General features: G+C 42.6%; 1 protein-coding gene across 7 annotated transcripts in view; it reads left to right on the top strand.

Moving 5' to 3' along the window:
• Positions 1-13,574, top strand: part of FGGY (FGGY carbohydrate kinase domain containing) — a 414,960-nt gene that overhangs the window by 239,741 nt on the left and 161,645 nt on the right. For all 7 annotated transcript variants that reach the window (XR_006273791.1, XM_043490943.1, XM_043490942.1 and 4 more), the window contains exon 5: positions 6,723-6,811. Coding sequence is in view for 6 of the 7 variants with exons in the window: in XM_043490943.1 (XP_043346878.1) it covers positions 6,723-6,811 (89 nt within the window). In the remaining variant the exon portion in view is untranslated. The remainder of the gene's footprint in view (positions 1-6,722; positions 6,812-13,574) is intronic.

The following is a 13,574-nucleotide window of genomic DNA, read 5'->3' as shown; positions in this document are numbered from 1 at the left end:
TACAGACTGGAGGACCAGTGCTAGTAATAATAATAGGGCTCAGATTTTCCTAGATGCGATAGCTGATGGATTCCTTCATCAAGTAGTTGCTGAACTGACTAGAGGGGATGCCATTTTAGATTTAATTTTGGTGAATAGCGAGGACCTCACAGAAGAAATGGTTGTAATCCCCAGAAATGGGGATAATCTTGGCTCAAGTGATCATGAGCTAATTCAGTTCAAACTAAACAGAAGGATTAACAAAAATAAATCTGCAACTAGAGTTTTTTTGATTTCAAAAGGGCTGACTTTCAAAAATGAAGGAAATTAGTTAGGGAAGTGGATTGGACTGAAGAACTTATGGATCTAAAGGTAGAGGAGGCCTGGGATTACTTTAAATCAAAGCTACAGAAGCTATCGGAAGCCTGTATCCCAAGAAAGGGGAAAAAATTCATAGGAAGGAGTTGTAGACCAAGCTGGATCAGCAAGTATCTTAGGTGATTAAGAAGAAGCAGAAAGCATACAGGGAGTGGAAGATGGGAGGGATCAGCAAGGAAAGCTACCTAATTGAGGTCAGAACATGTAGGGATAAGGTGAGACAGGCTAAAAGTTGAGTAGAGTTGGACCTTGCAAAGGGAATTAAAACCAATAGTAAAAGGTTCTATAGCCATATAAATAAGAAGAAAACTAAGAAAGAAGAAGTGGGGCCGCTAAATACTGAGGATGGAGTGGAGGTTAAAGATCATCTAGGCGTGGCCCAATATCTGAACAAATACTTTGCCTCAGTCTTTAATAAGGCTAAAGAGGATCTTAGGGATAATGGTAGCATGACAAATGGGAATGAGGATATGGAGGTAGATATTACCATAACTGAGGTAGAAGCGAAACTCAAACAGCTTAATGGGACAAAATCGGGGGGCCCAGATAATCTTCATCCAAGAATATTAAAGGAATTGGCACCTGAAATTGCAAGCCCATTAGCAAGAATTTTTAATGAATCTGTAAACTCAGGAGTTGTACCGAATGATTGGAGAATTGCTAATATAGTTCCTATTTTTAAGAAAGGAAAAAAAAAGTGATCCGGGTAACTACAGGCCAGTTAGTTGACATCTGTAGTATGCAAGGTCCTGGAAAAAATTTTGAAGGAGAAATTAGTTAAGGACATTGAAGTCAATGGTAAATGGGACAAAATACAACATGGTTTTACAAAAGGTAGATCGTGCCAAACCAACCTGATCTCCTTTTTTGAAAAAGTAACAGATTTTTTAGATAAAGGAAACACAGTGGATCTAATTTACCTAGATTTCAGTAAGGCGTTTGAATGGGGAATTATTAGTTAAATTGGAGAAGATGTGGAGCAATATGAACATCAAAAGATGGATAAGGAATTGGTTAAAGGGGAGACTGCAACAGGTCCTACTGAAAGGCGAACTGTCAGGTTGGAGGGAGGTTACCAGTGGAGTTCCTCAGGGATCGGTTTTGGGACCAATCTTATTTAATCTTTTTATTACTGACCTTGGCACAAAAAGTGGGAGTGTGCTAATAAAGTTTGCAGATGATACAAAGCTGGGATATATTGCCAATTCAGAGAAGGATCGGGATATTATACAGGAGGATCTGGATGACCTTGTAAACTGGAGTAATAGTAATAGGATGAAATTTAATAGTGAGAAGTGTAAGGTTATGCATTTAGGGATTAATAACAAGAATTTTAGTTATAAGTTGGGGACGCATCAATTAGAAGTAACGGAAGAGGAGAAGGACCTTGGAGTATTGGTTGATCATAGGATGACTATGAGCTGCCAATGTGATATGGCTGTGAAAAAAGCTAATGCAGTTTTGGCGTGCATCAGGAGAGGCATTTCCAGTAGGGATAAGGAGGTTTTAGTACCATTATACAAGGCACTGGTGAGACCTCACCTAGAATACTGTGTGCAGTTCTGGTCTCCCATGTTTAAAAAGGATGAATTCAAACTGGAGCAGGTACAGAGAAGGGCTCCTAGGATGATCCAAGGAATGGAAAACTTGTCTTATGAAAGGAGACTTAAAGAGCTTGGCTTGTTTAGCCTAACTAAAAGAAGGTTGAGGGGAGATATGATTGCTCTCTATAAATATATCAGAGGGATAAATACAGGAGAGGGAGAGGAATTATTTCAGCTCAGCACCAATGTGGACACAAGAACAAATGGGTATAAACTGGCCACCAGGAAGTTTAGACTTGAAATTAGACGAAGGTTTCTAACCATCAGAGGAGTGAAGTTTTGGAATAGCCTTCCAAGGGAAGCAGTGGGGGCAAAAGATCTATCTGGCTTTAAGATTCTACTCGATAAGTTTATGGAGGAGATGGTATGATGGGATAATGGGATTTTGGTAATTAATTGATCTTTAAATATTCAGGGTAAATAGGCCAAATCCCCTGAGATGGGATATTAGATGGATGGGATCTGAGTTACTCAGGAAAGAATTTTCTGTAGTATCTGGCTGGTGAATCTTGCCCATATGCTCAGGGTTTAGCTGATTGCCATATTTGGGGTCGGGAAGGAATTTTCCTCCAGGGCAGATTGGAGATGCCCTGGAGGTTTTTCGCCTTCTTCTGTAGGATGGAGCATGGGTCACTTGAGGGAGGATTCTCTGCTCCTTGTAGTCTTTAAACCACGATTTGAGGACTTCAATAGCTCAGACATAGGTGAGGTTTTTCGTAGGAGTGGGTGGGTAAGATTCTGTGGCCTGCGTTGTGCAGGAGGTCAGACTAGATGATCAGAATGGTCCCTTCTGACCTTGGTATCTATGAATCTATATGACCATCGCTTATTAGCACCGTAGCGTCCAGGAAGTGGATCTCTTGTGTGGACTGGTCCAGACTGAGGTTGTTGGTGGGATAGAAATTGTTGAAATCCTGGTGGAATTCCTCAAGGGCTTCTTTTCCATGGGTCCAGATGATGAAGATGTCATCAATGTAGCGCAAGTAAAGTAGGGGCATTAGGGGATGAGAGCTGAGGAAGCGTTTCTGGGTCTTTGATACAGCCCACTTTGAGAGATGGTGGGCCGCCAAGGAATTTAGATCGATATCCTGGTTTGAACCTGGGATTTTTGCTTCTGGCCCACCTCTAATCAATCCCGGGGCCAGTGGGGTTCTGATGACACAGGTGGGTGGTAATGGGGTATGAGATACAAAGCCTTTCACCATTAGATCACTGTTTCAAATGCTAGCCATATTGGTAATGGCTCAGAGTCAGTGCCATCCAGTAAGTATTTGGTAGCCTATTTTATTGATTTTAGGCTTAAGTAATAGTAAAAACTATGCAAGAGCCCTGTGCAAGAGCTCTAGGTCCCTTGATGCTCACTTAATACTTAAACATAACATACTCATCAGCATTAAAAAGCAAACATTCACTAGGGACAAATTAACTCAATTCAGAACTATCCACACACCCTGACAAGCAAACCCTCCAAGTCAAGGCTGAAGCATGCTGGCAAGGCAGTGTGAGGAAGCTTTGACTACTGCATTTGTTCTGTGGATAAATAGTGGACTCTAGTCTTTATTGCCATGGATATCAGTCCATCATTTTCCATTTGAAAAACTATTTTTTAAAGAAAGAGACATGGGACTCTTGTTTCAAAGATGGAAGCTGGTGTGTAGACATGGTGGCAGTGCAGTATTGCTGTACCAAAGAGCTAGGTTTGATCTGTTTTCCCAATCTCTCTCTCTCTCTCTCTGCTTCCCATAGAGTGTTAAGAATGCTTCAGAGGCAGCAAGGTAAACACTCGAGGGAGGAGATAGCTTCATATTGTTCAAATGTGTCACCGCAAGTTGTTTCAGGAATGGTGTCTATAGGTTCCTTGGTGACAGTCTCAGAAAGAGGATTAACTGGGGTTTATGGTTTTGGCATGAAGAAAAGAAAAATGAGTGGAGGAGACTTTAGAGAGCCCCCAGGAAAACACAGACTGAATTTATTTTCTTTAAACGTGAGTTTGGAGGATGAGTCGCAGGATATGAATATAGAAAAGGAGTACTTGTGGCACCTTAGAGACTAACAAATTTATTTGAGCATAAGCTTTCGTGAGCTACAGCTCACTTCATTGGATGCATTCCTGAGGATATGAATATGGCATTGAGAATGTGCTTGGGACTTTTCCATGATGCTTTTAATGTGGTGGTGGATTCCTTGACTGGGAGTGAAAATCAAATAGTGAATTTCAACAAGAGTAGAGAATATGGAGATGTTTATACTCATTTGAAAAATGCATTAGGGCATGATTTGATTTTTGTCTGTGCTAGCTAGTAATGACATAGCATCAACATGACAAAGAATGAATCATTTGGACACTCATGAAACACCATACCATAGGGTTGCTAACTTGTAACTTTTTGGAGATTCATGAACTAGTGAAATCATGGTTCAGTGACTATCTTTGCTGAATAGCTGGGTTTGTTTGAGTTACATGATTAATCCTAGCCTGGTGTCTGTTTTCATAAACCCAAGATTACCAGACAAATCCTACTTTTACCAGTAGCTCAGGGTTTATATTGTCAAAACAGCCAGGCTGACTAGCCTTTTGAATTCAAATATACAGGGCCAAATTCTACCCGTGGAGGCAAATGCACAGTTCATTAGCAGCCATACATGTCTGGGTGGAAAGTGGTCTGAAATAGGCATCCAACATTGGTGCTTTTTATGATTAAAGACAGTGATTGAAGCTTTTGTTTTCAGGCCTCAATAGGAGTACAGTACTTTCTGTGACCTCTAAAGAGATGAAACCTCTGAGAACATGGAGATGGATTCTTTGGATGATCCAGAACCAAAATGATGCTCTTGTTTTCATTGTTTACCTGGCTACATCTTAGTTTCTGAAATGATATTTTCCTATACTATTGGCCTTACAGACTCAACCCCAATAACTTTTTGGGACTTAAAATTTCCAATCACATAACAAACTAAGTCAAAAGATTATAGTACTGTGCTGTGCTGAATACACAGTTAGTTAGTTAAACTGGAAGTACTTTTTATATGTATTTAGAGTATAAGCTCTCTGGAACAGGGACTATCTTTTACTATATTTCTACATGCCTAGTACAGTTGGGTCCTGATCCTGTTTGGGGAAGCTGGAAGCTACTGTAATACAAATAATAAAATGGTAATTATATTTATTACTGTTGGTACTTATGCTTTACTACATTTTTGAAGGTGCATGGGACTCCTAAAAGTTAAGCATAGTGAAGGTAGGGTTATTGAAACATCTCCATGCAGCTCTGTCAAAACACCTCTGTTCAACCTGCAGCATCCTAAGCCTCTAAGTCTACCTGCATATGACTATTTCTTCATCATTATCACTTCCTGCAGCTCTCATGATATTATTGCGAGTCTCCTAATAATGTTTTAGATATAGTCCCAGTTCCTGGAATCATGTAATTACATGAGAATCTCAGCTGTCATTTAAAAAAAAAAGTAATTTTCAAGTCCTCCTGTTTTTAGACAAAAAGGCTCGAAAAGAAAGAAGCAAACAAAAAGACCCACAATTTAATTTTTTTTAAAAAAATCTTGTGGGATTTTGTTGTTTAAAGCCAACTCACGATTTTTGAAGGCCTGACTCATGATTTTTGAACACTTAGGTTTGGCAGCAGTAAGTTATGGTAATGATTTTGCAAAAAGAAAAGGAGTACTTGTGGCACCTTAGAGACTAGCAAATTTAATTTGAGCATAAGCTTTCGTGAGCTACAGCTCACTTCATCGGATGTAGCTCACGAAAGCTTATGCTCAAATTAAATTTGTTAGTCTCTAAGGTGCCACAAGTACTCCTTTTCTTTTTGCGGTTACAGACTAACATGGCTGCTACTCTGAAACCTGGTAATGGTTTTGTTACTGTGTTACTTAGAATTTGATAGATTGATAATGGCCCTGACAAGGGCCACTTATGTATTGCAGGCCAGTGATTCTTGCACTTTTTTCATAGTATATACCACATCTTAATAGAGAACAACTCTTGGGAAAATCCCTTCCCACTCGCAATTGTCCAGACCACATACTCTCCCATTCTTTATCATTTGACATCTTGATGGCAAGTACAATGATTGCTTACATGGAAAAGTAATATTGAGAAAATATTTTGTTAATTTTAGAAGTCATCTTCTTAAATTTGGAAGCTGGTAACACAGAGAACAGCGGCCTCTCTGCAGATCACCAGCAAGTGATCTGTGGACCACCAGTGCTCCACAGACTACAGTTTGGGTCTCTTTGTAGACTATCGATCCTGGTGGGGAGGTCTTTAGTAATTTGACAATGCCATGCTATAGTTCTGGGCTTGCAGGAACCACACTCCGGCTAGAACTTGCCTTGGTTATTGCACTTGATTTATTTTATTTTTCTTCTTGCATTTTGAACTTAAAAGGAGACTGATATAGTGGAGCTCCAAAGTGGAAATTGCTGTTAATTTTAGCAGGTGAAGGCTCCACACTGTCATTTTGAAAAGGATGTCTCTGTAAACCCAAATTTGGGAAAACTGCATTTTCATTAGCACCCTCCGGCAAGTGGAAAGACCCAACACTGTAGCCAGGAAATCATTTTAACGTCAATGGAGTAGTCACAGGTTGAAGAACAGCATCATCAGAGTTTTACAATAGGAAAAAAAATATATATATATATACATATTTTTTAGGTAACTGGCAGCTGTCTTAGAATTTGTTTTTAAAAATAAAGGTAGACCATGATTGCAACTCACGTCTATCTCTTTTTAAATTTTTTCAGAACTTGAGAGAGTCTTGCTGGGAAAAGGCAGGCTACTTCTTTGATCTTCCAGATTTCTTATCATGGAAAGCAACAGGTGTCACTGCCAGGTATGTTAATTACAACTGCATGAGTTGTTTTTCTTCTATTTTTCCTGTGCAAGTTTCTGCCTTAAATCATATTGACTGGATATGCTGTATGTACATCTGTATGTGATTTAGCCTATTCAAAAACATCTTGAACCTATCTCCTACTTCCAGTGTACATTCCTGAACACAATCGTTCCTGTGAGCGCTGTAATTCTCAGATACAGTATGTTGCTACAACCATCAGTTAATTGATCTCATGCTCCGTTTTTGGAACACAAGTAGGATTGCGTTACCTATTTCTAGTTGTAGTCCACTGAAATTTGTTTTCACTGACAAATGAAAATGCTGCAGTTTTGACCCAAAAACCCCCAAACAAAACATTTTTTTCAGTCTGTGTGAGATCTAATAAATCTTGTTAAAAATGAACAATGGGTATAAAATCACTCACTCAAAACATCCCAGCAAAGCACATATTTTATTACTTTAACCTCAGATATCAGTGTATGTTAGGTATATCCTAGGGAGCGATTAATAGTGTTGCCTTGAGAAAATTATTTAAAATCCTGATTAAAGAGACTGGAATATGAGAGAATTACACCGCAGATGTACAAATACTTTTAAAAGTTTAGTAAGATACCAATACCAGCTATTTAAATATACATAAGATGTGATTCTACTTTCAGGGTGGTATAAGTCAAGAATATCTCCAGTGGAGTTATAACTGTGTAAAACTAGTGTAAGAGGAGAATCAGGCCCAGCATAGTTTAAGGGTATGTCTAGATTGCAAAAGAAGACCCACAACAGTGAGTCTCGGAACTTGGGTCAACTGACTTGGGCTCATGCTATAGGGCCAAAAATACCAGTGTAGATGTTCTGACTCAGGCTGTACTCCGGGCTCTAAAACCCGGTTTGGGGGAAGAGTCTGATCCCAGGCTCCAGCCCAAGTCAGAACGTTTTTATCTCCATAGTGTGAACCCGAGTCAGTTGATCCAGGCTCTGAGATTTACTGCCCCCGGTCTTCTTTTTTTTTTTTTCCAGCATTGATGTACCCTGAGCCTCCCCAGGAGTATAGGACAGGTCTACCTTGCCCCCCATCTTCTTGCGTTCAGGTTAGACTTTCTGTCTATCCATTTACTTAAGAACAGCTGTCAGTTGTCAAGAATCCCGCTTCCATGAGTGGATCAGTACTGGGTTTGTTTTAAAACAAACCAAATGAACCAACCTGGCAAAGGGTATTATTTCTTGTAAGAACATACTTAGTATTGTTGTTACTTGTAATGCAGTAGCTCCCATGAGCTCCAGTCATCGACTAGGACCCCATTTTGCTACACAAACACACAACAAAAACCCCACCCCATCCAATCTCCCCCGCTCTAAGTCCCCTGACTGCCCCGACCCCTATCCACACTCCCACCTTCTGACAGGCCTCCCGGGACCCCTGACCCATGCAACCCCCGCATCCCCACTCCTTGTCCCCTGACCGCCCCTTCCTGGAACCCCCGTTCCTAACTAACCCCCAGGACCCCACCCCTTATCTAACTCCCCCTTCTCCCTGCCCCCCCCCCCCCGAGACCTCCCTGGGACCCCACCCTATCCAACCCTCCCTGTCTCCTGACTGCCTCTGCCCCATCCAACTGCCCCGTGTTCCCTGACTGCCCCCCGGGACCTCCTATCCCTTATTCAACCTCCTCTCCCCCCCCATTACCGTGCTGCTCAGAGTGGCAGGACAGGCTTTTGGAAAGCCTGGGAGGTGGGCAGGTGCAGGGGGAAGAGCCTGGGAGGGGCCGGGGGCTAGACTCCCTGGCCAGGACCTCAGGGGCCGGGCAGGACAGTCCCGTGGGCCGGATGTGGCCGTAGTTTGCCCATCTCTGCAATACAGTATAGCATACCTTCCAATACCCCACTCTACACAATATGCCATACCTTCCAACCCACCAGTGTATACAATACAGCATACCTTCTAATACCCCACTCTGTATACAGTATTTTCACAGCTTGTAACTTATAAACCCCTATTAGGTATCCACGTATTGTAATAGAAATAATATTGAAGTATGTATCCATGTAACATTTAGCCATGAAGAGTGGGTACAGTAAGGTGACGCTCAGGATCTCTGCATACCTATTGTGTACTTTGCACCTGTGGGAGAGAGCAGCTAATGACACTTTATCCTTATTCTTTCTTGGGAAACTCTTTGCAGTGAAACCATTGCCATCAGTGCTACTTTCTGTATTTCCAATGTGAGCTGGAAGTGGCTCTCTTGTTACGTAGCAAGACCACCACAATGCTACTCTGGGCAGATATGCTGTAGACCTACAGAAACCCGAGTGCTAATGCAAACACACCACCTGACCTGTCCAAACTTCCTCAATCAAAAGACTTTATGTATGAAAAGAGGTGCCACCTCGGAATGTGCTGCTAAGGGCATCGCATGAAAAGAGGCCATCAGCTAAGCATGCTGTACAGCTCTTCCAGCATTAGCTACAAATCACACGCCCAGCGAAACCAGGAGAGGGGTTTGTGGCTCTCAGAGGACCCGACAGCCAATAACTGCTTCTGTCTCAAGGCTACAAGAGAGGGGGAATAATGAAAACCAAAAGACACATTGCTGGAAAACACTCCCACAGCCCTGCTTACTATACAATAGAGCAGTGGTTCTCAAACTTTTGTACTGGTGACCCCTTTCACATACCAAGCCTCTGAGTGCGACCCCCCCCTTATAAATTAAAAACACTTTTAATATATTTAACACCATTATAAATGCTGGAGGCAAAGCGGGGTTTGGGGTGGAGGCTGACATCTCGCAGCCCCCCCATGTAATAACCTCGTGACCTCCTCAGGGGTCCTGAGCCCCAGTTTGAAAACCCCTGCAATAGAGAAATTTCCCTCTTTAAAGCCTGTACCTGAGGGAAGAATGGAATGTGGGAATATGACATTGGCCCACCCTGTCTAGACTCGGAAATAGGTTGTATTGAAAAAATGTGATAGTTCAAGCATGTTAGCAAACACGTTTTTAAACACCGCCTATTTTCCCAGTTTAGACCTGCCCATTCAAGAGGGGCAAGGAAACAAGGAAGGGGCACTGGGCATGTTAGAAAGTCCCAGTGCAAACCACTTGAGCATCCAACCAGAGAGCTCAAGCAGTTACACCCCAGCCCAGAGAACTCAGCTGGCCTGTGGCCTTGAGCTCCTCTTGTCAACCCCAATAGTAGGGGCTTTAGCAAAGTGAAATTCACTTGTCTGCAGACAGAATGTCATGAACAGAAAATTCCCTGGGAATTGTGGTCCTACCATAATTAATCCTAAGGGATTCATCATGTGAGGGAGGAAATCCAGGGCATTTTAATTCTGACCTGGGATTCTGGGAGGATAATGGAGTGAGTGAGCGAGCATTCACCCCTGGGCTACCACTACATACACAGACAATACCCCACTCTTTTCCTACAAGCCAGAGAGGTACTCAGTGCTTCTCTTTGTTTCAATCTTTAAAAAATACCAGATGCCCATCCATCCAGGCCGCATGGCTGTTTTCTTGCTGCTGCCACTCCCCGCTGACTCCTAGCCCTGGCCTATGCTGCCACCCCATCCTCCCATGATCCCCCATGATCATTCTCAGTGTCGCCAGCAGCCCCACCTTCCTATCTGCTTCCTCCCTCCCCTGAGCCCTCCCATTTTGCCCCCTCGATGTAAGAAAGAAGCTCACCAGGGCACGGCAAGCAGCCGCAGAGCATAGGCAGGGCACTCTCCTCCTGACCTGAGGCAAGTACCTGAGCACAGCTGTAACTCCCCACCCCCAGGCAGAATGTGCCCCCCCAGGCATCTGGGGAGGGGCATGTGACCATTCCTGCCCCGCATTAAGGTTGTCCCTGTCAGTGAGTGTGGCCTAGCGCAGGACCCACCACCCCATAGACACTGTGAAACGGGCTTCCTCCTAGAGCTCCTGGGCGCACAGAGGATATGTGCCTGTTGCCACCCTCTTATTTGGCTATAAGTCCTTGCAGTCTTCCAGTGATTCTACCTAGCAAGCTGGAGAGGATAGTTTTGAGCTATTTTTCATTGGGGTATGAGTGCCCTCTGTAGTACTTCACCCCCTGAGAACCTGATGAGTAAGGCAGCAGAGTAGGAATCAGCCCCCCTTTTCCCCAGACACACTGGGCTCTACAACTCAGCCATGGGGCCAGATGATTAATACTTTAAAAAAATACATGAATAAAACGTGAAATGTCCTTCGTGTGGTAAAGACTTGGGAAGCTAAAGAGAGTGCACTCCGTGTATTATCTGAACATTGGGTATAACTCTAACACAGGGAAATTCTTGAAACACAGCATTTCCAGATCATTGTTAAAGGAGGGAGATGGTTTCAAATGGGAGTGTGTTAAAAAAGCTATTTTTTAACTTGTTAGAGGAGAGAAATCCATAGCAGTGATGCATCAAGTTTCTCCCTCCCGCTTTCAGTGTTGGCAGTCACACTCTGTCTAAAAGAGATCCTCTTCTTTTTTTTTTTTTTTTAAATGTTCTCTTCCCCTGAGGAGCAACAGTCCTCCCTGTCTGGCACATTCAGACCCAGAAACTAGCTGCTTGTGCTGTAATTCAATCTTAACCTGACCCCACTAGGATACAGACTCACAGCTTTGAAAGTAGGAGGATCAAGTCACCGGCGTTTAGTATGTTGAGCCAGCGGACATATCTCTTAATGACAGTCATGTCGCTAGTTTAGGGGGTACAAGAGTTGGGCCACTCACCCTCTTCTCGGATAGTGTTGGCAGAAAGTTTTTAAAGAAAATATTTCTATCACGCCCCCCTTCCCCTCTTTTTTTTTTCTTTCTTTTTTGTAATGCGATCGCTTAACCTCCAGCCTTCTGCAGCTTGGGAGAGCAGATGGGAAAGAACAGCACAGTCTTCCCCCAGACTTAAAAGGAAAACTTCACTGTCATGCTGACTAATCCTTAAGTCTCTTGGGGAAACAAATGATCCGATTAAACTGCAAAGGTTACACTGTGTCTGCAGCCATCCCGCTTGTAATACCTGATGGATCCAAGTGTTTGGTAATAACTGCTGCTGCAGTAGTGAAGAGGATTGATGGAAACCAGGATAACGAGATGACAAAGCTGCCCTTATGTGTGAAAGCCTCTTATTGTGTCTTCCCTCAAATCACTCCTTAAAACTCACCTCTGCTGTGATTTTCCACAAAACGCTAGACTGTAGGTAGGCTGGTGGTTTGCTGTGATCACTGCTTACTACACTAACCATAGTCCTCTTACTGTTACCTGGTGCTCTCCCATCTCTTTGTTACATCTGGCTGTTGTCTTTTGTTGGATAAGAAATTGAGTTCTTTATAGCTGGGACAGTCTTTCTGTGATCAGTGTCTAGCACAATGGGCCTCCAATCGCTTACTGGGCCCCCTAGACAAATAATACAAATAACAATACAAATAACAATAATGCAAGGGTAGAGAGATCTTATAAATAAATCACAATGTTCTACTACAATGGTCCAAGCACTATAGTAATGCTATTGAAAGCTTATTGCGTGAAATTTGCAGCCTCCTCTCCAGCCCTTGTGCACCAGGTAAAGAGGCTGGATGAGGCAGAAAAGGAGTCTGAAACCCCCAGCTCCAGATAGGAGAATTCTCCAGGTGCAAGAACTAAGGAGGACAACATCAGGTTGTCATCAAGGTTCCATTTATAAACCTGGTCATAAAAGGCATGCTAGGGACAGGGCTTGAGTGGGAATGTTATGTCAGGGGTAATGTTAGGGAATTTCTCAGCAATGATGCTGTCCCTAATCAGCTGGAGACAGGCTGCCATAAATTAGCTAGAGCTCCAGGGTTGTCTGAGTTATACTCGGTTCTGCTACAGACTTGGGAGGGCACAGTGGTGGCTTAATGCCATCTTGGCCCCATCTTCTGCTGGGTTGTGAATTCTGGGCTGGGCCTTTTAAAGGCCCAGCCAGAATCTCACCAATTCTTATGAATGATACTGTAGAATACTGGTGTATACTCCAAATATACTGTGTACTTCGTATGTTCAAAGTGTTGTGCAAGTGTGAACAAATCAAGGGCCAGATTCTTGCACCCTTTCTCAGTGGGACTACTAAGTGTGAGGCACAATACTTGTCAGCATGAGTAAAAGTGGCAGAACTTGGCTGCAATAAAGAAGGAATCTTGTAAGTTTTTGCTGATGGATACCTTGGTAGAGTAACTGTGATCCTGAAGGGATTTTTGTTGCGAAATTTCTATGCACCCCATTGATAAGGAAGCAGGAGCATTTGTACAGGTCTGAGGCCCTGATTCTTCAAAGACTTTCCCAAGTATGTTACATACTATGAGTAGCCCCTTTGGCTTCCGTGGGACTACTTGGTTAGAGTTAAACACATGTATCAATCTTTGCAGGATCAGGGAACTGTGTACTTAAACCGTTCTTATTGTGTTTGTAAGCTTAAATTTGTATATCTTTGGCCTTTGAGTAATCCTTAATGGCTTGATCCCCCTCACTGCATATCTACGAGTTGTACTATGGATCTACATAAAATCCACAGAAATGTCCTTATATGCTTCATACCTGAAGGCAGGCAGCTCAAACATATTCTGAGATTCGAACAACTACCTTTTGTCACTAGTTGTCTTGATGATAGACACCATGCATCCAGTAGCTGCATAGAACTAGTTCAAAATTGCTGTATTTTTAGAGGTTTCCAGTAAACTCCAGCTGTTCACAGAGGATTATTGTCTGAGATCTTCCTTATACAAAAATGTATTCATTTTCTAAGATTCCTACTTAGAAA

This window comes from Dermochelys coriacea, chromosome 8, assembly GCF_009764565.3.
Source record: "Dermochelys coriacea isolate rDerCor1 chromosome 8, rDerCor1.pri.v4, whole genome shotgun sequence".
Classification (NCBI taxonomy): domain Eukaryota; kingdom Metazoa; phylum Chordata; order Testudines; family Dermochelyidae; genus Dermochelys; species Dermochelys coriacea.
Note: the sequence above shows the minus strand (reverse complement) of the source record. Positions and strands in the feature narration are given on the sequence as shown.